Source organism: Puma concolor, chromosome A2 (genome assembly GCF_028749965.1).
Source record: "Puma concolor isolate L17-30 chromosome A2, mPumCon1.1.hap2, whole genome shotgun sequence".
Lineage (NCBI taxonomy): Eukaryota > Metazoa > Chordata > Mammalia > Carnivora > Felidae > Puma > Puma concolor.
Window position 1 is genome coordinate 75,740,949 of NC_141668.1, and position 27,856 is coordinate 75,768,804.

The 27,856-nt window shown below is 36.4% G+C and overlaps 1 protein-coding gene across 8 annotated transcripts in view; it reads right to left on the reverse strand.

The window, feature by feature from the left end:
* The window catches only part of CDK14 (cyclin dependent kinase 14), a 638,124-nt gene that overhangs the window by 323,648 nt on the left and 286,620 nt on the right, over nucleotides 1-27,856 (reverse strand). For all 8 annotated transcript variants that reach the window (XR_015247658.1, XM_025929509.2, XM_086696604.1 and 5 more), the window contains one exon: nucleotides 24,172-24,266. Coding sequence is in view for 7 of the 8 variants with exons in the window: in XM_025929509.2 (XP_025785294.2) it covers nucleotides 24,172-24,266 (95 nt within the window). In the remaining variant the exon portion in view is untranslated. The remainder of the gene's footprint in view (nucleotides 1-24,171; nucleotides 24,267-27,856) is intronic.

Below are 27,856 nucleotides of genomic sequence, written 5' to 3' on the forward strand. Positions count from 1 at the left end.
ACAAAGATAAATTATGGATATAACGACCATTTCAAAACAGGCCCAAGTGGAGAAGAGACCTTTAAAAGAGGACAGGGAAGAGAGGCCAGCCAGAAGAAAAGATGAGAAACAAGCTAGAGTATGAAACTCAGCTCTTCATATTTTCCACTCTCCAGCCCTTACTCTGTTTGAAACTGACTTTGGCTTAGGAGAAAGCAGCACTATCCCTCCACTGAGATCCACTGGGAAAAAGGTTCTCTGGAAACCACAAACTCAGACACTTCTTGCACATGAAATGTTACCTATTCCAGGGCAGAAACAAGTACAAGTCAACTGTGAAGTAGGCTTCACCATTCGGTATGTGCTTACGTTTCTTTTTAAACAACATATTAGCCATGAAGTGGGGTCTTCCAATTGCTAGATTCTCAAATAATCAAGACATCAAGTCCTTCAGAGAAATTATGTTTTAGCATTAGCACTGGCTTTCAGACTGAGCTTTCCTCCTCAAAAAGGAATCCAAATAAAGCCCCTTCCCAAACACATGCATTTGTTTCCATTTTCCTATAATGTTAAGTATAGTGTCCACTATATTTGGCAGCTAATTTTGATGTTCTTCAGAAGCACTGCCAAAATATGACGTTGAAAATAGCACAACCCTATTTTTAGCACCTAGGCTAAAAATAAGGAAGTTTTTCCACGGGGATAACCAACAGAAATCCTCATTTTTAAGTTAGGTTAAGTTTAGCCTCCACAGCCTTTGCTTCTGTTTCCTTTACTTTTCCATTTTACTAGTGAGAGGAGAGTCAGTATATTTAAGCCTGGCATAATTTTTACAACATTAAAAAAAAAACCTACTTCACAAGAGTAAGAATATGAAAAGATTCCATAAGATAATGACAACTTCTGAATTTCTTTATTCTTCAGGGATAGGCTTACTTTATGTTTAAATGCCAAGGTTCAGCTATAGTTGCATTTTGAAATTAATGAAAATTTGATTTTATAAAACAAAAAAAAGTGAGAAGATGATAAAGAAAAAAGACGGGATTTGTTAACAACTAGTTGATAAACATGTGCAAGTTGGAAGCATAAAAATATAGATAGAGCTCTCCTCTCCCTGACTGTTGATTTTTTACGATGCTCTCCCGTCCTCATCAGTCTGATTCTGGACACTCCAATTTCTTCCATGTAAGTGACTCATTATAAAGAACCTTTAAATAATACTGACTGGGAAGAGGTCACATTAAAAAAACCCGCAAATTTCAAAGAACAAGAGCAATTATTTCCACTCTTTGGTAATAGTGCATGTGGTCCCCAAATTAATGGCTACAACAGTAACTGCCAGTGTGACCAAGACAATGACTATGGCAGATGTTTACTTGTGATGCTTACTCTATTACTGGCTAATGTCACCTTCATTACCATTGTCCCGTATCTTAAACACACCACAGGCATTCTAACTAAAACCACACTTGAAGGGTAGCTGTGAACTCTGGTAGAACTCAGTCATTTTAGTTTTTAATCTATTTCACCTGCAGCTCATTAACGTCACGTAATTCACTGGGGAATAGTTGCTGCTGGAGGCAACTGAAGAAAACAGAGAAGTTGAGCCCTCCTTTCTTTTACAGCAATCAATGCCATTCTCCTCTAGCTATAATCTCTGTTTTAATCAGCCTACATTGCTGTAAGAATTAATACATCAAATTACTGAGCAGGTAGTTTCAAACTGCTCTGCTATGAAGTCCACAGGTTTAAATTGACTTTGAAATTGCATTTTCTTCCCATTAAGCTTTATAGTACTCATCTATTTCATTCCCAAATCATAATTAATGAAATTTTAATGCTGCTAGTTCCAACATGTGAGTATCATTCATTAGTGGGAAAAAAATAAAAACATTAACCAACTTTACCTTTAAAACAAAATCACAGCCATTTAAGATGCTTTATAGAGGAAGTCAGTATATACCAAAGGGGCCCATTTTTAAAACAGTGGTTAAAATATAAAACTGTCAGTATTCTCTCAAATGCTATTTAGCCTTTATGCTAATACACTGAAATCCCTTATCTTTAACTACAAAAAACAAGACATTCATGAACAAGTACAAAAGTGCTATCTCTTCCTTCTGAAGTAGAAATTCTAATTACTACTAGATGATTGTGCCTCAAGTTGCATCATGGGACACGGTATGACAAAAGAGGCAATATGGTCTTTCAAGCTATTCCATCATCACCTAAAGATAAGTTCTCAAGTAGAATACTCTCAAATATTCAATTGTTCCTGCACAGAATTATTTTACATATTACAAAGCCTGTTTCTGGGTTATTTTTACTTGGTTTTGAGCCACTTAGGAAACGTTTTAAATTCTATCCAGTAAACCACACGTATTCCCTGGGGAGGGCAGAGATGGCTCACACACACAGTAGTTCAAACTACATAAAAATCCCCCCATAGCTATCACGGTGCTGTCGTTCATTCCTAATTAAGTTCCCTATTTAAAAAATCATATAATGCCTTCTCCTTCTCCTTTCCGGTCATAATAAACCTATATTGGACTTTGCTATCCCATAATTCTGCCTAACTGGTTTCAGTTGCCATTTGTGATTCCAAATTGCATGGGCAGCCCGAGGCTGGTAACTGGAATAGGAAGCATTTCCAACCACATTCCCATCATGTAAAACCAGCAACCTGAAAGATCTTTTAAAACAAAAAACTTACTATTTGACTTCTGGCAATGACACTATGGATGGACAGATTATATAGCTCTATTCAGGCAGTAAGACTGTTGTGAGCCATTCTTCTCTGATAAAAAAAATGCAGACATTCATGCTCTAAGAAACAATTCAAGTGTCTGAAGTAGTTTCAATATTGTAATGGCCTATTCATACATGGAATAAATATCTATATCCATATCTCTAAATCTATAATTTATTTAGTTTATAAAACTTCTAGAATGTATACATTATTTTCCTCTTAAAATTAAATAAATTCAAAGTATAAATTTGGAAAGTTTCAAGAAACTTGGGGCAGAGGGGGTGAGATCTTCCAGAAGTAGAGCATTGTGGTTCTACAGAAGGATATGTTATTCCTGCATCAGAAGAATGTGTAAAATGTTTTCTCTTCCAACAGTAAAGGGAAGAGCTACCAGTATGGTTTATATGTCCTCTGGGAAACCATTCACAAGACTAAACCATATAATAAATTTTAATGGAGTCAAATAGACACTTTAAAAAGATGTTCATATTATTTTGAAGCCAGTTTGATTTTCAAAAGGAAAAATAAAAAGCCAATGGGTATAAAGAATGGAATGCTCTGATCATCCAACATCCTCCAAACTTTGGGGAAAGAAAAAGAGGTTAACACAGTGGGCCACATAAAATGTTTTGGAGTCAAAGCATGAGATCAAAGAGAAAAGAAGTGAAATAGTTTTCAGGAGTATCAGCTCTGAAAACACCTTCTGGAGCTGCCCTGCTAGAAATAGGGAGATGCTGAAATTATAGGATAAAAGCAACATGAGGGAGAAAAGTTAGATACAGAGAACTAAAATGGAAAAGAGGACAGAAAAAGGGCAATAAAGAGGGAATGGAGGTAAAAGAATCAAAGGTTCAGGTCTGAGACCTTTGCTAGCTGCAAAGCAGGAAAAGGGATTTTTGTCTTAGTTTTTTGTTTTTTAATAATATTGGTTCTAAGAGGTAAGAGTACTGATCATACCAGATGTATGGTTCAAAAAACTTTAGAAATTATACTGTAATAAGCTTCAGGTACATGTTTTTCTAATTTTAAAAACAGTAATTCTGGAACACATAATTCAATGAAAATATTACACAATTATAATTTGCTAAATTGTCACCTGACTTTTTGGCATAAGAAATGAAAATCAAATATACATTTTCCAAATCTTAGAATGAGTAAAGTATTATAAAATGTATTATAACGAATAAAAGCTATTCACTATTTAGGAGCTCAGTGATGACTTTGAGGGAAATAAGAATGACAGTCAAATAAATGTGACTAATACTCTTCTTTTTCTTACCTAAAATGAAACATTTATAACCTTGTTCATATCACTTGATCCAGTAGTAAAAATATTAGGAGGTTTTCTCCCCTATGGAAACGCAGAGGGATATATTAGAAGTAATGCTATTAAGATTTTACAATGCAAAATACTTTGGAGTTCTTAAATGTGGTTCTTAAATATCTATTTATTTATGAAGCAAGGGTTGTGGGCTATAGAGTCTCAAATAGGGATACATAAAAAACCCTTGAATTAGACAAATGGTTTTAAAAATAAATGTATATTACAAAGGTAGAGCTCATTTAAATCTTCTTGGTTGGTGGAAATACACAGAGTATAAAAGGACAAAGCTTTCAGAGAAAGTCCTGGTTAACAATGAAGTATCTGAAATGTCTATTGGTTATATATGATAAGAAAGGCAATTTATATTGCTATTCTTGTAGCACACCTGAAGCATGCAACATTTGCGTGCTTATATAATTATTAAGCACAACTGTAATTATTTCAATATAGTACATAAAGGAGCAAAGTAATTTAGATTTCTCAAGCTCAGTGAGTACAAGAATCACACCAACATTATTTTTTAAATGCAAGTTTTTACCTGAAGACTATGATGCTCTGAAATGCAAGAAACTGAGGAGTAGTAAAATATACTGTTAAAAATCCTGAAAATTGTAAAAGCTTGGTTTCAAGTGGCTCTTTTATTTTTTTTATTATTTTTAATGTATTTATTTAAATTCAAGTTCGTTAACACACATTGTAGCATTGGTTTCAGGAATAGAACCCAGTGATTCATCATTTACATGTAACACCCAGTGCTCATTCTTAAAAGTGCCCTCCTTGTGGGCCTGGGTGGCTCCGTTGGTTAAGCGCCCACCTTCGGCTCAGGTCATGATCTCACACCCCGTGTCTGGCTCTATGCTGACAGCCCAGAGCCTGGAGCCTGCTTCGGATTCTATGTCTCCCTTTGCCTGCTCACACTCCATCTCTCCCTCTCAAAAGTAAATAAACACTAAAAAAATTTTTTTCAAGTGCCCTCCTTAATGACCACCACCCATTTAGCCCATTCACCCACTCACCTTCCCTCCAAAACCCTCAGTTTGTTCTCTGTACTTAAGAGTCTCTAACGGTTTGCCTCCCTCTATTTATCTTATTTTTTCCTTGCCTTCTTCTATGTTCATCTGCTTTGTTTTCTTAAATCCCACATATGAGTTAAATCATATTTGTCTTTGACTGACTTTCATTATTTTTGATATTGCTCTTTTAATAGCAAAGAATAAGACCTCAGATCACCGAAGGAATGGGGGAAAATCCCAAATTCATGAATCCTCGTATTCTGAGCACTGCCAAAAGTTAAAATGGAACACAAATTCTAAAGTATTTCTTTTTTTCAGGATCTATAGCCAAAAGTCAAACTGCTGATTTATCTGTCATAAAAAAATCTGTCAAAGATCCGATCATCATTTTATTTTTTTCGTCTTTTTTGTTACTGGCTTTGCTCAATTCATGGACAAAGAAAATGTGCTTAATTCTTTGCTATGCATAGCATGAAATTAAAGATACCCTAAAAAAGAACTTTTACTTTTTTTCTTAGTCATTATACACTTGCAGACTTGCCAGGATAATAACTTTCCCAGGAGCCTGACATATTTGGCAGATATAGTTGATGTTTTGAATATGAATCCTGAAACTTCAAGAAGCAAAGAACAACATTACTGCTCCTCATGATATGTTTTAAGCTTTTATGCCAAAATCTAGTTATGTATTCAGTGAATCAGAGCTAAAAATATCTTTTCAATCTCTTGACTTAGTGCAATTTGCCATAAAAGGGTTACTGGAAAGAAATTTCAAGAGAAAGAATAAACTCTCACCAAGTCTGTCTAGGTAGTGGTTTCCTGATGTTGTGGTTGAAAACACCATTTGAAAGACAGTCTTAGCAAAATGTCAGGGAAGATAATGGTGCTCAAATTTAAAACAATTATGAAAAAAATCAGAAAATCATACTGGAAAAATTTTGGACAAAATATCTAAATGTTTACTTCCAAATAAATTAGCAGGAATTATCATACTCAACACAGGAAGGTGGTTATAATGATTTCTATCAAGAAAAACAGAGCAGAGGGGCGCCTGGGTGGCTCAATCAGTTGAGTGTCCAACTTTGGCTCAGGTCATGAACTCGCGGGTTGTAGGTTCGAGCCCTACATCCGGCTCTGTGCTGACAGCTCTGAACCTGAAGCCTTCTTCAGATTCTGTGTCTCCCTCTCTTTCTCTCTCTCTCTCTGCCTATCCCCAACTTGCACTCTGTCCCTCTCTCAAAAATAAATGAACATTAAAAAAAGAAGAAGAAAAACAGAGCAGAAACAATACATGACATGGAAGGTGACCACATTTGTCCTTGATCCTTGACACTATTTATGATATAAAAGCTCATGGTAATCAAGGTGATTTAGTGCCCTCACTGATAAAACATGTGGCTTTTAAAAGTTAAAAGGCCAGAACCAAGTATTCAATAATTTGAATTTGTTTTATTAAGAATTATAAATTTATCCAAGATTTAAAATTATATCAAAGAAAAGCATGGGATTTTTATATTAAGACAAAGGGTACATGAATTTTAAAACGTGGATAAACACTGATACATAGCTACATTTATTGATTTGGGAAAATGGTAGAACTTCCGCAAGTTTTTTTAAAAGGTTAACAATAGCATATGCAGTATTTCAGTATAGTATATTTACAAATAAACATACACACATACACACACACACACACACAACATGATTCGGAGTATGAGTCATAAAAAAAAGTCTTGAAATATAACACACGATAGTAATGGCTTTCTCTGGGGTGGCTGGATACTAAGTAACTTGGGGTGTATCAGTCGGGATAGGACAGATTATATATGCTGCGATAATCACTTTTTCTCACAATTTACTGGCCAAAGAAATCCATATTACCAGACATAAGTTCAAAATGCAAAGGAAGTATGTCCTACAGGTATTGGGATCCAACTATTAAAGAAGAATAATACAGTATTCTACATGAGGCAAAAAATACTCAAACTTTTCCTCTGATAATATGGTAAGACTATTAAATACTTTAATTCCAGTGTAGTTAACACACAATGTTATGTTAGTTTCAGGTGTACAATATAGTGATCCAACACTTTCATACAACACCTGGTGCTTATCATTGCACTGAGTTTTAAAAAACCTGTGTCAAGGATTTACTAACTTCAAAGGCATGATACAGTTTTATGAACTTAATTATTTCTCATCTAAAGTTACTTTTTCTAGAAATTTCTGCTATAATGTGTATTTTTTCCCCCTCTGAACATCTTTTGATTTTCTGATATAATGTCTGGTACACTTGGATACTTACGTCAGAACCCCATATTCAAACTGTAACTTCCCTAAAAGAGAACAAATCCCTGTTAAATTGAAGGGTTAATTTTTTTTTAAGTAATCTTTATGGCTCTGTGTCATAGGCTGGGTTCTCCAGATAGAGTTTGGGGGTATTACGCTTATTATATAAAAGAAATATGTTTATTAGGTGGAAGGAAGGATCAGGAAGTAGGATTAGACAAAGAAAGTCAAAGTGTGATGCAGGCCAATAAAGCCTTGGCTAAGGTAGCATCAGAGCCATACTGCATTGAGCAGGAATGACCAGGTCTTTATATTCCCAACTCACACAGTCACCAGATGCAGGATGCTTGGAGGAAGACATGGCCTCATTTGAGATGGGTCTCTGCAGATCCAGGAGCTGCTGACAGGGGACTGTCATTAGGCATTAGGCACTGTCAGCAGGCATTCCAGTGACCATATTTCCTATCACTAGGAAGCAAGTCTTCCTTTAAAGGAGGATATAGACCCCATGTCTCTGAGTCTGTCATAGTCTATAAGTGTGTTTAAATGAAAAACTTTAAAAAAACCTCTACATTTTTCTGTCTCTTTCTGTCTCTCTGTCTCTCTCTCTTTCACACACACACACACACACACACACACACACACACACACACACCCGTGTCTGATGCATCTACTCTACAGAAATAACCATATCAATTTGGCAAAGATTTATAGAAATCCCACTGTAATTTTACTATGAGAACCAGCTCCTGCCTTCAGGGAGACTAGCTGCCCATTCATCTTACACGGATGTCATGATGACAAACAAGAATGATCATGTTGCCCTTTTTTACCCTTTACAAGATACAATCCAGTTCATGGTATTTTTACTTGGACTAAATCTTACTACAAATGAAACAAAACAAAACAAAAAAAAACCCAAAACCTTAGTCCTTTCTTTTCTTCTAATAAATATTGTTACTAATCATCTCTCCCCATGCCTCTTCTCCCTAGCATTGTTGACTTTCTATCCTATTGTTAGACTTAAATATCTTTCCTTAGTATACTTCCTAAAGTTCTAGCTAAGAACTACTCAAATTTTTATCTTTCCATTGATGTTTTTAACTCCATTATCCAAGTCAAAAGGGTAGAGTAATACAAGAAGGAAAAGAGAGAACCAACTTGATCTTCCAAATGTCCTTCATGATGGCTGAAATGAAAACTAATGACTGAGATCCAAAGAGCCTTAAAACAAAGATTGCATAATCAAGAGAAAAGGGAAAACCCAGAAGATGGAAAATTCTTACTTAGCAAATAGCTGCCATGACAAATTAGTTTCTCAGTTTCTGAATAAGCATCTGTTGGGGATTTATAACTGGACTTGTATCTGCCAGTGAGAAAAAAGTCACTCCCTTGAAGTTGGATCACTTCAACTTAGACCATTAAAAAAGTTCATTTTCTCAAAAGAAGGGTTTCTAATTATAAACAGCAATCAAAAACATAATGAGTGTGGCTAAACAAGTAAGCTATACGCTAATAACTAAATTTAAAAATCAGAACCTTTCACAATTGTTTATTTTCTTATACATACACTTACATTGTGAAAACGTGCTTATTGGCTTTAAAATATTATCAAATTGGGGCACCTGGGTGGCTTAGTCGGTTAAGTGTCCAACTTTGGCTCAAGTCATGATCTCACGGTTTGTGAGTTCAAGCCCTGCATCAGGCTCTGTTCTGTCAGTTCAGAGCCTGCAGCTTGCTTAAGATTCTGTGTCTCCCTCTCTCTTTGCCCCTCCCCCCACTCTTGCTCTGTCTCTGTCTCTCAAAAAATGAATAAATGTTAAAAAAAATAAAAAAATAAAATATTATCAAATGCATGAATGTATACTTATACAGTATATCAACATCCACGATCATCATAACAAATTATAACAAAAAACGAACAAACAAAATAATGACTGACCAATTAACAAGGAAAAATACTTTCGGTCAAGACAGGACATCCTAATAAAGGAATACTCACACTTTACACACTGCTCATGTGCCTAAAATTTTACTGATAGGACAATAATCTAATAACAGTTAATTCAAATATCTTCACTTCTACCACTAGCCTTGTCACATAAACTCTGACAATTGATAAATAGTGAAGATTTATATGCTTTGCAAACATCAATGTGAAAAAAATTTAATTACACAGTGATTTACACAACGACAAGCTTGAACACATTTGTTCATATTTAAACTTAGTAAGAACTTATGAGATTCCCAGGTAAAGATGGAAAACTGAACATACACACCTCCTTTGTACCCTCTTGAATCCCACACCAAATTTCAAAAGCTCCAAAACAGATGGTAGCATATTTAGCATAGAAAAACACAAACAAACAAACAAACAAACAGATTATTTATTAAACTGGCAGAGGCAAAACCCTAGAAGCAGCCCTATCTGTACAACAGAACAACCAAAAGGCTCAGGGGTTAGTGGCACCAGGATGTGGGAATGAATGGAAGGTCTATACATGGAGGTCTACAATGTGAAAGACTGGTTGGCTGAAAGTCTTTCCAGTAGTTTTTTAATCTTTAGATCCCCTTCCCACTTGGCTTATGTATAAAACTGCCTCTCTCAATCCTAGAGAGGGTAAAACAAAGTGTCTAAACTGGAAAACACAACGAGTTAAGGACAGGGATACCATCCTGAAACAGGAAAATCACGTAAGGTCCTATACCCCACTCTGCTTCCAGAACATTGGCAGCTAGGCCTCTCTCCTCCAGGCAGGAGTTCAGAAGAATCTTCAGTGGGAATCTTTCAGCACTGCAGGAAAGATTCATACTAATATCAAAGATTTCACAACAACAGGGCTTAGTCAGTTCCTACAGTGAAATGAATGGGGAACCAGCCACCCACACACATGAAGCTCCCATCTTTAAGACTGTTACTGTACCACCTTTATTTTTTTTAATTTTTAATTTAATTTATTTTATTTTAGAGAGAGCAAGAGCAGGGAGAGAGAGAGAATTTTAAGCAAGTTCCATGCTCAGCATGGAGCCCAACACGGGGCTCAGTCCCACGACCATGGAATCATGACCTGAGCCGAAATCAAGAGTCAGATGCACAACCTACTGAACCACCCAGGCACCCCACTGTACCACCTTTAATTATGACCAGACAGCCAAGAGTCACCAGCTATCAAACCAAAGCTTCTCATATTGAAGACAGAGACCAGAACAAAGTGAAAGAAAAATAGTAGTAGCTTGGTAGAAACAGAGAAAATACTGTTAGGAAAGCTTAAAAAGGCTATTATTGGGGTGCCTGGGTGGCTCAGTCGGTTACATGTCCGACTTCGGCTCAGGTCATGATCTCGCGGTCCGTGAGTTCGAGCCCTGCATCGGGCTCTGTGCTGACAGCTCAGAGCCTAGAGCCTGTTTCAGATTCTGTGTCTCCCTACTTTCTCTGACCCTCCCCCGTTCGTGCTGTGTCTCTGTCTCAAAAATAAATAAACGTTAAAAAAATTTTTTTAAAAAGGCTATTATTAATATTTTCAGGAGGTAAGAAAAGATACTGCCACCTTGAAACAAGATAAGGATATTACAAAATGGAATATTCTGAGAACAGAAAGCTATCTTAGAAATAATATTAAAACTTAAAACCCTCAACAGCACAGATGAAATACTAAGGTGAGAAAATGTCCCTTAAAGCTTGGCTGAAAGAAAAATAATTAGAAAGTAGGAAAGAAAAAACAAGAAAATTAGAAGAGCAACACAGGAAGTTCAACAGTTAAATAATGAAAGACCCAAAGAAGAAAGAGAAAATGAAGGGGCAAATCATAACAAAATAATTTACGATAATTTATTGAAACGGAAAGACATATGTGCACTAAAAAAAGCTCACTGTCATTATTTGGGAGGGAAATTCAAAGAAAATGACAATAAGAAACCACCAAATATCCACTTGTAATAAGAAAGACAATACCAAGTATTGTTGAGGTTGTGGGAAAACTGGAACCCCCAAACCCTGCTGGTCAGATTGTAAGATGGGGTATCCACTTTGAAAAATAGCTGGACAGTTTTTTAAAAACATACAGAGTCATCAGATGATTAATGTGGTACATTCACATCATGGAATATTACATAAAAAAGAATGAAGTACTGACACATGCTAAAACAGATGAGCATCAAAACATTATGCTAAGTGAAAGAAGCCTATCACAGAAAGTCACATATGAAGGATTCCATTTATATGAAATGTCCAGGAAAGCCCAAAGAGACATGAAGTAGATTAGTGTTTTCCAGGGGTTGGAAAGGTACAGATTTCAAAGGGACTGCTAATGGGTAGGGGGCTTCTGGGTAGGTTGATAAAATTTTCTAAAATTAGATCGTAATGATGGTCCCAAAATCTGTGAATATACTGAAAGCAAACGAATTATACACACTGTGAAAGAGTGAATTCTGTTACGTGAATTATTTCTAAATAAAACTGTAAAAAACAAAAGAAGAAGAAGAAGAAGAAGAAGAAGAAGAAGAAGAAGAAGAAGAAAAAGAAAAAGAAATAGGAGAAAGAGAGGAATGTAAAGACATGTTTCCAGATTGAAAAGGTGCAAATTAAAAGTTGTATGCTGGTCTATTTTTTTACTTCGTTATGAAACTTTAGAACACTGCAAATAAAGAAAACTGTTTTAACAGAAATAGTGAAAATTAGGCAACAATAAAGCAACTGTATTGAAATTCTAATGAAATTATTTCCAACTAAGAATTCTGTATCTAGTCAAAATGTCAATCAAACATGAGTGCAGAATAAAGACATTTTCAGAAATGCAACATCTCAAAAAAACAAAACAAAACAAACAAAACAAAAAACACAAATCTTCCACACACTCTTGTCCAGGAAGCTATTAGAAACTGTGTTCTCACAAAATAAAACAACATGAGATGGAGGGTGAAACATCTCCACCCCAGAAGAGAGTGGTAGGGCATCCCAAAAAACCAGAGAAGAGAGATGAACCAGGCAAGACTTGAAAAGGTCTTAAATTGATGGCAGAAATGAAAAATGGGAAAGTATTATTAATTTCAGGGAAGCCTACATGCCTCAGCTACAAACAAGATTTATACTGGGGCGCCTGGGTGGCTCAATCGGTTGGGCGTCCGACTCTTGATTTTGGCTCAGGTCATGATCCCAGGGTCATGGGATTGAGCCCTGCATCAGCCTCCATGCTGAGCATGAAGCCTACTTGGGGATTCTCTCTCTCTCTCTCCCTCTGCCCCTCTCCCCTCTTCATCCCCTCTCACTCTTTCTCTAAAATAATAAAAAAAAAATTATATTGGCATAATAATGTAAATGCCAAACTTCTGATCTTATCAAAATTATAATGGCCCTACACTGGAAGCATAAGATGATGGGAGAACAGCAAGACAGATGGGTTCACTTGTTGAAAATGGAATAATGAAAAAAAAAACCCACTAAGTTCAGGTTTTCCACTGTAGGAGTCAATGGATGATGCCAAAAGGTGAATAACAAGAGGTGGTAATAAAAGAAAGTCTTACTAGATTTTCAGAGGAAAATCCACAAGGATCACCTAAAAGACTGGAAAGTAAAAACTGCTGTTTTTTATAGTAAACCATGAAACTAATTGACTCTTTATATGCATATGATGTATAACTCACATAAAAACAGTAGTCACATCAACAAAAATAATGATTCAAACCTGGAGTGGATTTCACCCCCTTTAACAAAGCACAAAACACATATTAGATTAAAACATTATATGATGTTAATTAAATATTCTTGAAATGCAAGAAATAATGGCAGCAACAACACCAACAAAATAAAATGAGGAGAAAATCCTAAGCGGTCATTATATTGCAATGTATTTATCAAATTACTGATCCTGAACACTAGTGAGAAGCTGCAGACACTTCATATTGAATGATATAAAATAATGTATATTTTCTCACTGAGAGATAAATTTGCTAATAATTTTTTCTTCAACTACTTCATGTTCTAATCAAACATAATGTGAAGGTAACTGGAATTATTGATCTTGGGTACCTTCATCAGATGGCAACTTCAGTACCTTAGCTGGAATGTTACTCTACTCTCTCTGAGTCGACCATTATTGTCAGTCTTATTACATCTAATGCATCAGTCTCCTGCCTCCGCCTGCCCCCCGAAACATGTTCAGTTTTTTCAAGATTATTGTTTTCTTAAGAAAAACTGAAGTAATTCCTGTGAGGAAAAAAAATCCAAAAAAGTAATATGCAAAATACGTTCTTTCCTTTTCAAAGGAATTCTCTTTTTATTTCTGTTCTTACTTTCCCTATGCTCTCCTTCCAACAGTAAAGTCTCTTTTTCAGTGTACTCTTTAAAAAATTAAAAAGCCCATAGACGCGAAGTGAGTTCTCATAAAAGCAGTCACATCTATGGAAAGGTACTCATAACTATATGTTCTTGTGGATAACCAGGCTTTTACTATAGCAACAATTCTAGACCGCATACACTTCCATCTTAAATCGTGCAAATTAAAATACTAAACTATGATTAGGACTTCCTAATATGGATGGCAACGATATGAAATAAAACTAGAACACAGAGAAGAGAGGTATGATATCAACTGAACAAATAAACTAAAATCCCAGCACCCAACATGATAGTGAAAAAACATAGTGGAAAATGACTCAAAAAGATCGGGATTCTTTGTGACATGAGAAAAAGCCATTAGGGTAAAGGACAGAAAAGAAGTTAATTGACTTTGTCCTACCAATTAGACAAAATGAGAAGTTTATAACGGAGCACTGATTGAAAGCAAGCTTGTTTCGTTTTCCTTTCTTTAGTTCATCCTTATGCTTCAGAATTCTTCTATCTTACACCGCCTGCATGTTCAGTCATCCACAATGTTTACATCTGTTCATGTTCGCTGCTCAGATCTGAATGACAACTCACCCCTCTTCGGAATATAAGATCACAGTATGACACTGCATAACCAGTTCTCCATACATGAAACTAAAACATTCTTGAAATTCTTCCATAAAGAAAAGTCCATGAGTCAAATTTGGTTTTCTTACTGTTTTCCCTAAAACACAAATGTGTTCCAGTCCCACAATACAGGAAGATCTGTGACAGCAACTTATTACCCAAATGGCACACAGACACTATCTAGCCTAAGATCACAGTCCTTGACAAGACTTCAGCCTCATTAAAAGCAACGGATATATATTTGTATCTCTAGAGCTCAAGGATAACCCCTGGAAGACAGTTCTTACATGTTGGAGGAGAAAAATGAATGAAGGAATGAACGAATGAATGAATGAATAAGTGAATGCTCATAACAAGTTGTGTTTCTCCTTCCAAAAATTATGCCAAATGAAATGAGTTCACATAACAGTTGCAAAAACTTGGTCAATCCTTTGCTATATAAAGTTTAAGCCACTTGGATTCACACTTCACACAGGAGATGGTATTATGTAGTCACTCAAAAGGGCATACATGGAGTATCTGACATCTTAGCATGAAATTCCTCATCTGCAAAATGGAGACACCTTCTACTTACTTCATGGTTTTGGTTGGGACAACATGAAATAACATACCTAAATTACGTTATTTCAATTGCCCTATATAGCGTACAGGTTAGGAACCCTTCCTACAGTATTTCCGATATGGATCCCCCTACCCTCTATTTGAATACTTTTAGTGGTAAGACATTCATTACACTTTGAGACACTGAAGTTAACTTATGAGTAACACAAAACATTAAAACATTAGCAAATCTTTCCTAGGATTAAGCCAAGACTAGCCTCCCCAGAATTCTCATACTTGGCTTTCCTATCCTGTCTGGAATACACACATTACCTTTCTTCTACTCTCTAGTATGCCTAAATCCTCCAGAATAAGTCTTCCTGGCACCATAACTGGTGATATACATGGTTCACAGACCTCCTGCCATCCTAGGTGCATGCTCCTGTTTGCTTCCCTTCGCTGAGGCAAAGAAATTACTAGTCTTTTTCGTATGAACTATTTTGAAGTTAACTTTCCTCCATCCTGTTTTTCCATATTAGCTTGGGCTTGTTTATTGTTTTTTAACCAAAAACATTGTTTTACTTATCCTACAGCAATTCAGACTGTAGTTTCTACTCATCATTTTGTCAGATTCTTTTGTCAGATTCTGTTTTGACCCCTGATTCCATCACCCCAAGTGTTAATTATGGCTCCCAGCTATGAAACCCACAAATAGGTCAAGCACATCATCACCATGTCTTCATCTGAGTCATTAATAAAAATTTCAAACAGAACAAGGTCAAAGAAAGTGCCCTCCAGCATACCCTCATAAACTTTTCTCCACCCCGATGTCAATTCATTAATCAATAGGCTTTGGGTGAAGTTGTTTATCCAGTAATAAACTGAAAGAATAATAATCTTCTAACATCTGGATTTCAATTTTATTCTAAGGATGTCATGAGTCCTTGCCACAAGCTTTACTGAAATCAGGAAATAATACTGCTACTTACTAAAAGGGAATGAAGATTATTAGACTTTAATGTCCAAAAATCTAGTTTTGAATTTCATTAATGCTCTATAGGGTGCTTACACCTCTATAGATTCAAGAGCTTAGTTCCCCACCACCTGTTAAAAACCACCTTCATTCTTGATTGTTCAAAGATTATACACAATAGTTCTATGAATACACCACCTGTGATTCTTTTCACATTCTAGATGCAATTTATCCAGGACTACATCATAAGCTTATTCTAGTGGATGTTCATGAGGTGTTTTTTGGGGAGAGGGTATTGGAAAGAGCACGGGAGTGAAGTGTCTTCTGTACATGAATGTATTACCTATGTTGGAAGATCCCCTGCTTTATGGCTTTTGGTGGAAGGCAAGGCCCAGCTGCTGTTGCAAAAGCCACTCTCTGAGGGGCGTGTGCAGTCAAAACATGGACATGAGACCTAGTGTCACTTAACCAAACACAACCAACTCTAACTCAGCAGTAAGAGCTAACAACCCATAGAATCAGGGAGACTATCCATGCTGTTTTGTCATCGTCAGCAGAGGTAATAACATCCAGTTACCCAGGACAGTCAGGACAGTGAAATAAGAGACCATGTCTGGAGTCAACATTCCTAGTGGCAACAGTCCCCTAGCATGGTTTTGGCTCTGGTCTGGCTATCCAGCTTCTCACTGCTCCTGCTGATTTTTAAATTCTTCCCAGCAGGTCTGTCAGCCACATGATAGCCTCTCAATAACTTTTCTGTTTAATTCAGCCAAAGAGAATTTCTGTTGCTTGCAAGAGAGAACTCTGACTGGTACATTTGTTCAGAGCAGCCAGACCCTTTAATTCCTCTGACACAACTAGGTGGTTTCTGACTATCCCATTGTCTGAGGCCCGCTCTCATTGCTATGGAGTTAGATTTGCTCTAAGTCTTCTGCTTGGAAGAATATTTGCTTTGAGAGACAAAAAAAAGACTCTAGATGGAAACTGAAGATGGAATATAAAGTAAAGAAAAATAAAGAAAAACATTTTCTTAATAAAGAAATATTTTGAAACATGAATTAGTAGTTCTGCTTTCTCTCAGTTGTCTGCCTTAACTGGTGAAACTATTATAATCTTTTGTTCTTCCCGCTTCAAATGTCACTCACTCATTCATATCAAAAACATTTGCTAAGTACCTATCACCAGACACGCTGCTAGGCACTGGAGAGGCAGCCCCTGCTCTGCTCTTGCATTCAGTCTCAGATGAAACAGCTTTATCTGAGTTCATGAATAGTTTCCTTTCTTACTGGTGTTTTCTTTTCAGTATCCTTTCGTTGATAGTTCTTCATCATTATGACCCTTAATGGTAGAATGTCCCAGTATTCAGTCCATAAGATTCTCTTCCACTTTCTCTGCTCATTCATGCATATGGTGTTTTAATTACTGAGTATATACAACAAACTGACCCTAAACTTAATGGCTTAAAACAACAACCATCTTATCATTTCTCACAATTCTTGGGTTGCAAATTCAGAAAAGGCATAGCAGGGACAATCACCATGTGATACTTGTGAGCCTGGAATACGGCCCCCTCCCACTCCCCAAATGGCTTCTTCAATCACAGATCTGGCAGCCAGCAGCTAGGCTGGCTGGGCAAATGGCTTGGTTAGAGTCTTGTACCTAGAGCCTAACTTCACACTGTGTTTCAGGTTCTCAGTTTTCTTCCACACCATCCAGAGCCTCTGGCTCTCCATCTAGCCTCTTCAGCAGGACAACTGGAATTCTAACACGGCTGGTCAGTTTGCTCCAGAGCACAAAAGAGAAGCTGTCAGGACTACAACTGGCACAGTGTCACTTCCACCATATTGCTTTATTGGCTAGAGCAAGGCACAAGCCCAGTCTAGATTAAGGGGTAAGGATTGCACAAGGGTGTGAGTATACAAAGACATGGTTCACTTAGGGTCACTAGGGAAACACTCACCATACTCGGTGATCCCATACAATCACCTTGTCAAATAACATCTACAGCCCAGGCAACTTCCAAATTTCTACCCTGAATCTCTTTCCAAAATTCCAGACTCATGCACCCAACTGCCTTGTGATATGTTCACTTGCATATGCAATACACATGTCAACCTGTTTGAATGTGAGCTGTGTTCTTCCCCACACTGCTCCTTCTGCAGTCTGTCCCATCTTTCCTCACAGCAGCTCCACAATTAGAGTTGCCCAAGTCCAGATCCCTGGGGTCATTCCTGACTGCTCTTCATCTCTCAAATACCACATCAAATTCTATCGGCTCATCCTTGAAAACAGATCCTGAATTCAACCACTTGCCTCAAATACATGTGTGTTCCTCCTATATCTCCTTCAGATTTTGTCCGTAAATACTTCTCACCTTCTCAGCAAGGCCTCCCCTAAATACTCCCATTTAAAGTTGTACGTGCATGCACATGTGCACATGTATTTTATCTCATAGGAAGCAGAAACATATTCAACTGCCCCAAGATAGTTTAATCTGGAAACCAGAACAGTGAGGGAGAGCTACAGTTTTTGAGAACAGATGTGGTTTAAAATCATGCAAATTAAAGCATTCCTCATAGATTTAGAAATCAAAATGTATGAGGTAGAGAAACCAAATAATGAGGTAAATTGTGTGGCAGGGGGGAAGACAGAACGTAACTCTCAGCTGCCATTCCCATATTTGAACATCACCCACATCTCAGACCATCATATAAAAATGTGAAGATGGTTCTTTATCCTAACACCAGCTATCTACAAGATGAGATGGGATAACAAGGGTCTTGGCACAGAAGCCTTAGCTTTTACCCTTATAACTTACCTGAGTGATTTTACTTGAAAGTCTCTAAGCATTATTTTTCCTCATCAATAAAAAACTGGGTAACAAAAAGCCAAAACTGAGTAATAACAATATGTGATTTAAGTATCTTAAAGGGCTAAAGATGGAATCTCATAGAATAACATGTATAAGAGAGTATTTTGTAGAATAAAAGTACTATAAGAATAACTTGTGTGAATTTTGATGATACATCAATCACTTTACATAATTTTTGGAGACAGCTTTTTTCATGTGTAATACAGATTGTTTTTACATAATGTTACACATTAGTTTTGAGTATTTTACTAGTTTTACAGCACAGCAAAAAAAATAATTGATTGTTCTAATGAATATAATGTTTGTTGCTTTTCTTCTTATATATAATAAATAGGCAATGAAGAGTTCTGCTACACACACTTTGATCTCATGTTATAAAAACCACAACAGAACAGTTATGCACTTTAATAGTAATATATATTTACATGATCACATGTATTATTAGTATTCGTATTTCCACTGATGGAATCTGTTTTAAAATGTTCAGCATGGGGGTGCCTGGGTGGCTCAGTCGGTTGAGCGTCCGACTTCAGCTCAGGTCATGATCTCGTGGTTTGTGAGTTTGAGCCCTGTGTGGGGCTCTGTGCTGATAGCTCAGAGCCTGGAGCCTACTTCGGATTCTGTGTCTCCTTCTCTCTCTCTGCCCCTCCCCAACTTGTGCTCTGTCTCTCAAAAATAAATAAATGTAAAAAAATTTTGTTAATAAAAAAAATAAAATTTTCAGCATAGTGTTAAATAGGTTAATGTGGCACTTGTATTTGGGAAAGGAGGGAAGGAAGGAAGGAAGGAAGGAAGGAAGGAAGGAAGGAAGGAAGGAAGGAAGGAAAGAAGGAAGGAAGGAAAAAGAAAGAAAGAAAGAAAGAAAGAAAGAAAGAAAGAAAGAAAGAAAGAAAGAAAGAAAGAAACAGGGAGGGAGGAAGGGAGGAAGAAGGGAGGGAAGGAGGGTGGGAGAGAAGGAGGGACAGACCGTAGTTGCTTAACTTTCTATTTAAGTAGAAAAAAATTGTTTGCACTTTCACTATTTTCTATAGTAATTCTCTTCCAACCTTCTAATGCATGTAGGAAGAAAGAGAGCTATAACAATGTCTTACACAACTGTATAATAAGATATATTTTTCAAGCTAACTGAGTCATTCCTTGGTGAAAATGCTCTTTCACATTTGACAACAATGACATGAAGGTAGTACTCAAAACAGCACACATTACCGGGGTCCACGTGCTACTTGACTGAGACATGGGCAAATTGAGCAGCATGTTTCCCAGGATGTTTCCAACCTTGCAGCTCACAGATTATATCTACACATTTTGAAAGTGTATAAGAATCTAAATTTTGGACATTTTAGGAGCTTTCCACAGTACATAAGAGACAGCCTACACTAGCAATATCTTATTATCCACTTAACAGTTTTCATAATGACCTCCAAAGTCATTTCTTCCAGTATTCTTTCACATCACTAACAGCTCATCACTTATTCCGTTATTCTGGCCCCCAAGCCAGGCTTTTGTGTAACCTAGAATATCATTCATGGGAATAACACAAAGTAGCTAGGCTTTGAGTTCTCTTTTAAAGCAAAGAACAGAAATACATGTACACAGTTTGTACACTATCATAAATAAGAATCTTCCACTTCGTGGAACTCAAATTACATAGGAATCTTAAAAAAAAACCTTGAACACTTAACTAAAATCCAAAGAAAAAATCCAATAGTACCTAGTTAACCTTAAATAATTTTTCCTTTCTTTCATATCTAGGGTTTCAATGGTCATAGTATATGGATTTTTCTTACACAGTTTAACTTCTTCATTTCTCTTCCTCAAAAAAAAAGGTACTATTAATTACATGGAAGTATAAAATCAACACGTTTTAGAAAAACAACTTTGAAGTTAACAATTTTTTTTTAATTTTTTTTTAACGTTTATTTATTCTTGAGACAGAGACAGAGCATGAACGGGGGAGGGGAGAGAGAGAGGGAGACACAGAATCGGAAGCAGGCTCCAGGCTCTGAGCCATCAGCCCAGAGCCCGACGCGGGGCTCGAACTCACGGACCGTGAGATTGTGACCTGAGCCGAAGTCGGCCGCCCAACCGACTGAGCCACCCAGGCGCCCGAAGTTAACAATTTTTAAATACGGTAATATTACTAAGTTTAGGAAAGTATACATTAAAATGTTTGGTATTGATTTTAGGGCTTGCTAAATAACAAGGTTCTGTGTGTGTGTGTGTGGGGGTGGGGGGGGGTGCGTGTGTGTGTGTGTGTGTGCGCGCGCGCGCGCGCGCACAAGTGTTTTAAGGGCAATACTATAATTTATAAGTTTGCTTTTTAAACTATTTTTAATGTTTATTTATTTTTTGAGACAGAGAGAGACAGAGAGAGAGAGAGCTGGGGAGGAGCAGAGAGAGAGGGAGAAAAAGAAATGCCAAGCAGGCTTTGCACTGTGAACATAGAACCCAATATGGCACTTGAACCCACAACTGTGAGATCATGACCTGAGTCAAGACCAAGAGTCAGACGCTTAACCAACTAAGCCACCCAGGCACCCCTGTAAGTTTGTTTTATGGAAACTTAAAACATTTCATAATTAAAATAAAATCTTAAATAGCTAGGCTTTTGACCAGTCCATAAAAGTCATTTAAACAACAAAGCAGTTTATCTGTATTTAGGATTTAACTGCCCTCAGGATCTTAAGAGCAGGATAAGGGAGGGTGGTGGAAAGAAAAAGAAAATTTCTTCTTTTCCTCCTCTGACCAAAAGCTCAATCTAAGTAAAGTTGTAAAAATAAATAGGAGATACAACATTACAATTGGGAATCAGAATAATATGGGTCTGAGTCTGTTTTACATGCATGCTACAAGATCCTGGTAAAGTACCTAATCTCCCTAATCCTTAGTTTTCTCCTTTGTAAAGTGCTGATATTCATAGTTCCATGAGGCTGTTGAGAATACAAAAATGATAATGAATGTAAAACCCCCAGCACAATGCTTGGCCTAGAACTCAATAAATTTTAGTTGCTGATTTTTAGTATTGTGGTCATAATTGTCTGAAATATTCTTTCACCTCCCTTTCTGATCTATCACTCATCATCCCAGGCCCTCAGTGCCCTCCTGTTTCCTAGCCTACATCCCTCACCTAGATCTGCTCTAATTCCCAAGGCATTTCATGCTTTGAAATTACTATTGCCTTTCTACTGCTATGAAACACACCAGAAAGGAGCAGAATTTATTTCTGCTAGATACTGTGAGGAAAGCAATCTGATTAATCCATTAAAATATGTACTAGCTTTAATCTTCCTTGAGATATCAGTATGTGTATAAACAACAACCAACAACAACAACAAAAACAGTATAAAAAATAAAACCTGTAGGAAATATTCAAGGGAGTTATTTTTATACTGGATACTTGCCACATACTCAGACCAAAGCTGCCAAGGAATCGACATCTCCTCCACTCTAATTGGGAAGACTCCTGTAAGATATTTCTACAGCCTGGAGCTCTTCCCCACCCCTACCCCAAGTCTGATTTCAGAGATCCACTGAAACATTCTACTTAAAATAAACAAAGCCCAAACAAACTTCAGCTGTAGCAACAAAAAGTACTTCACCCAAGAAAGCCAAAGGATAGGAGATGAAAGCAGAAAAAGACAAAGAAAGGAAAGGAAGAAGGCAAAGGACAATGGGGAAGTGAGGAAATGGTGGAGTGGGGAACCAAGCAGAGGCAAGGCAGGGCAGTTCTAAACCATAAATGACACATACTTGCCCTATTCTCTGAAAGTGAACAGGTTAAGCTTATCTCCCCCAGAGAAGTCAGGAAGAAAAATGTTGCTTGAAAAGTACCGTGTATGTCCACACTATACTATGTGGTTGATTGACCAGGGATGCTCCAAAAGAATTGGGACCAGGGAAAATTTCCCTCACACAAAGAAGAGTGATTGTTTAAAAGTCAGTCTTAATCAGTTAGCAAATACTGCAGGACATGTTTAAAAGTCAGCCTTAATCAATTAGCAAATATTTCAGGACAGTGAATTTCTTTCAGGTGGCAATGTCCAAAGAATAGAAAATCATCAAATGACATGTGATCTGAAACACACATTTTTAGCCTCACAAATATATTTAGTTTTCTTTTAAGATTTGGAGGACATATTTTCATATTATTTCTGTTAGTTTCTCTATTAATGTAAATGATTTTGGAGGCAAAACTACTTTTATTCCTTTTAGCTTAATTATCTAATTTTGGAGGAGGGAATAAGTACATTTTTGAAATCTGTTTTCCATAAAATATAAAAGTTAGTCAAGTATACTAAGAAAAATCTAGATTTAATTGCAATATTGCAACTAGACCTACTGGAAAACAGGAACAAAAATTCCAATTCTAAACCAACTGAATATGTTATTGACTCCAAAATCACTGATTAAACAAAAGAAATTATATTTGCATTGATGTGTGAATCTGCATCCATTCTTGGTAGCATGTAATATATTCAACTGCTCAGCTTTAGCGTCCTTGTAGTCGCATTACCATATTATTCAAATGTATCTATCATTTATATGTAAATAGAGAAGAGAAATGGCTTCTTCATAAGACAACAATTTTCAAATGATAAACAGACACAGGCAGACATTAGCAAGATAAAAATGCTGCAAATATGCATTCTATTATATATTTTAAAAAAAGGAAACTATTTCAAATTTTTAAAAAAGTAGTGTGGTAATTACAAAATGGGATACTAATACATTCACAATACCAACAGCTACTCTTCTCAATAAAAGTCTCCACCGATGTCATTTGTATCTTATAAATTACATGTTCTCAGATCCATCTGTGAAAATTGGGATGTTAATTATCATGGTTACATTTCATGATTCCACAGTTAAATGCTGAAGTGGTGCTACATAAATACCATATGTTTTTCTAAGAGAAATGGAGAAAGATTAATTATGAGTTCAAGTCCAAGTCTTCCAGCAGTAATACTCTCAGCACAATAAGATCATTACATTGTGTGCTATGCAAATTGGAAGTTTTAATTAATAGCTGAAATACCAACTAAGGGGGAAAACTATGAAGTCTAAATTGTAAGTATCAGGCTTTCCTCCATGAAAACAACAACAATAAAAAAAACCACAACCTTAATAAGGATGCTTCTGAGAAACCAGGTTATAAGTCCAAAGGAAAAATAAATTGTCTGTGAACTTCCTTTGATGGGATGATCACTACTGTGCTGTTTAATCCTATTTGATAAACCAAAAAATTACAGCACATCAAAGTAACAACAGGTTATAAAGAGATAATATATCCATTATATATTTATGCTTATAAATATATATCTATAAATAATATATCTTAACATTTTTCTGGATTTTTCAAAACTATGCAAAGTTACTGGATAAAATACTCACTTCAGTATATAGCAACCTAAATAAGAAACTCTATGATAATATTACAAGAATTTTATTTATATTTGTAAAATCTGAATTCTTATTTTACTCACCACATATTCAAACACAAGTGTCAGCGTCTCCTTGGTGTGGATGATGTCATGAAGCAGCACTATGTTAGCATGTTTTAGTCCTTTTAACAGAGAGGCTGTAAAACAAAATAGAAAGAGACAATGCATAACAATCAACTGATATATTTCATCATCATTTTTCCATATCAATATCTATTTTTCCATTTCCCAAGCCGAAAACTATTCAGAATCAAGGACAGAGAAACAGGGTTTTCATTTAGATGAAGATCCCCCAATTATTTCACTTGTTATTTGTTAATAACCTCTAGGTAGAGTCTACTATAAGCAGAGGACATACTTGGTATGATTTCAATTGTTTGAAATTTGTTAAGGTTTGTTTTATTATAAGGATATGCTTGATCTTGGTATACATGCCAGATGTATAGAGAATATATATTCTGCTGAACTTGGGTGGAAAGTTCTATAAATGCCAATTAGATTCTGTTGGTTGATCGTGTCCTTGAATTCTTCTATACACTTGCTATTTTCTGCATAATGGTTCTATTAGTGACTAAGAGAATTGTAATTGGGGATTTGTCAATTTCTCATTTGAATTCTGCCAGTTTTTGCTTTGTGTATTTTGAAGCTCTGGTGTTTACTAGATACACATTTGGAATTGCTATGTTTTCTTTGTGAACTGGCTCCTATATCCACATATAATGTCTCTCTTTGTCTTTGGTAATTTTCTTACCTCTGGGCCTGTTTTGTCAGATATTAATATAACCACTTCAGCTTACTTTTGATGGTGTATCTGTTTACATCTTTTAACCTACCAAAATCATTATATTTGAATATATAAGTGTTTTATAGACAACATATCATTGGGCCATGTGCTTTTTAAATCCATTCTGTCATGGGGTGCCTGAGTGGCTCAGTCGGTTAAATATCTGACTTCAGCTGAGGTCATGATTTTGCAGTCTGTGAGTTCAAGCCCCATGTCGGGCTCTGTGCTGACAGCTCAGAGCCTGGAGCCTGCTTAAGATTCTGTGTCACCCAAACTCTCTCTCTGCTCCTCCCCCACTCATGCTGTTTCTGTCTCTCAAAAATAAATAAATGTTAAAAAAATTTAAATCCATTTTGCCAATCTCTTTTAAGTGATATTTAGGCCATTTATATCTAATGTAAATATTAGTAAATATTAGTCACCTGACATTTGAATCTATTTTCCCTTGGACATCATGTAATTTACACTTCATTTCCAATTTGACTTTTCTTCTATATTTCCTGGGAGTTCAATTAACTTACTTCATTTCATTTTGGTTTTTGTACATTTTTCTTCTGAGCTTTTATATTACCAATTCAAGGTGGGATTTTTAGGTTTCATACACCCAAGAGCCTGAATGAGAAAATTTAATTTAGATTACCATATTGTGTACAGTTTTCTTTAATTTATGGCTTTTTTTTTATTTGAGAGAGAGAGAGAGAGAGAGAGCGCGCACGAGCACATGAGTGGGGGAGAGGGGCAGAGGAGGGAGGGAGAGGGAAAGGGAGAGGGAGAGGGAGAGAGAATCTTAAGCAGGCTCAGCGTGCAGCTCAATGCAGAGCCCATAATCCCAAAACCCTAAGATCATGACTTGAGCCAAAATCAAGAGTTGGACACTTAACCAACTGACTTGCCCAAGAGCCCCTATGGTTGTTTTTTGAAAAGCATTTTTATGAGCTGAAATGCATTGTTTTATATTTTCTGAGTTTTTACAGCAGTTTTATACACATGTATTTGATCTATTTCTATTCATCCAAAGTGCTGTGCTCTTGGTTTGAGAGTCCTCTCTTCTCTCTGCTATGTAGTTATTACGGATGGTACAGGTGGGAGAAAGGGACAGAGTTTGGGGTGTTTTGTTTCTTTTTCATTTCTATAGGATCCTTAATTTCTCCCTTGTCTTTCCTTCTTTACTTTCACTGCCATGTCTTCAAGGGGCACTACCCTTTTGCTATATATCTGAATCTCTCCCATAGGCAATACTTTCCAATGCCTGCCAGTTCCAATCCCATTCAGTTTTGATCTTTTCTATAGTCATTGCTGTGAACTACATGGAGACCCAGTTTTCTCTTTCCAGACTGATTCTGTCTGTGCTTTCATCTCAGCTCTCCACATCCCTCTATTCTTTTTCACAGTCTCTTAAACCTGTCTAAAGCTTCCCTTGTCCCATTCTGCAACCACAGACTTGTGGCATCTCCTAATGTTTTTAAAGATGTGGGTCATGTGCACTTTTATTTGGTCTCTCTGTTGGATTTATAACTTTTGGAGAAGTGGGAGTGGAAGGATTCAAGACTAGGCAGCCATCATTCACTGTCCTCTAAACTTCATGTCCAAGATGAAAGCCTGATACATAGTAGCAACTCAATAAATTTACTGATTGTCATTCATTTAGGTTCCCCAGTGGGGACACACACACACACACACACACACACACACACACACACACACACATACACACACACACACACTTTGAATATTCCTTGAAAGAGTCTGCTACCATCTGGCAGCTCCTCCTCCTTCGATTTATCTTCCTTTTACTATACGACCAGCACTAGCCCCAGATCTCAGTCTATTAACAGATAACACTCATTTTTTTCTTTTTCTTTTTTTTTTTTTTTTGTAACACTCATTTTCAACACAAGGCCCTTTGATATCTACCCTTCCAAAAATTCAGAGAAGACTGGCTAACACTGTTGTCAATTTCAAGATCTGGGCAAGGAATAGCTGATTCTACCTCTTAAATTTCCATTCCTTCCTCCACACAAGGCTCCTCTTTTTTTTTTTTTTTAATTAAAAAAGGGAATGAGACAACTCCACTCCCCCCATAATCAGACTCACTGCAACACTGCTTACCACAAATAAATGAATACCTTTAGGTTTCTCTTTTTATAAATAATACCACAAAGGATATAACCGGGTTTTATATATATATATATACACACACACACACATATATATATATATATATATTCCTTTAGAATTATCTCCCTATAATGAATCGTGAAAAATGGAACTGCAGAGTAAAAAGACATGAAATATTTACAAGACATTACTTATTAATTAAATAATAAGTGGATTTAGTCTCACATCTTTCAAACCCTGTTAAGAATAAAAGAACCATGGAAGACAGGAAAAAAAATATGCACGTAATGCACCATGGAAGTAACCAATCTTATCAAATAACCAAAACCCATATTAAGTAGGTATATGAGAATTTTATATACTATAAGCACAAGTATTAATTTAAGGATAAACTCTTTTTCATCCCTCAGTAAGACCAGAAATAAACAGAATTATTTCCCCCTAGATCAGTGACCATTCGAGCACGATACTCCAAGAACAGGAGTTTCCCTCTATCATTATTTATTTTAATTAATCTTCAATTTCTGTTTTTGGTATACAAACTGAAGAGAAAAACAAAAAAAATATTTTGCATGTGTTCTGTCAAGAACTTGTAATCATTCATTTATTCATCAAGAATTTATTAAGAACCTAGTTCCTGACACTGGTGGCCCCTGGATAAATTCTTGATACCCAATAATACTGCAAAACCACATCTTTTAAAAAAGATTTCTAACACTAAGCATAAATCCTAATTTAAACCTTGGACTTTGGGTGATAATGACGTGTTAGTGTAGGTTCATCAGATGTAATGAATGTACCGTTCTGGTGAGAGATGTTGATATC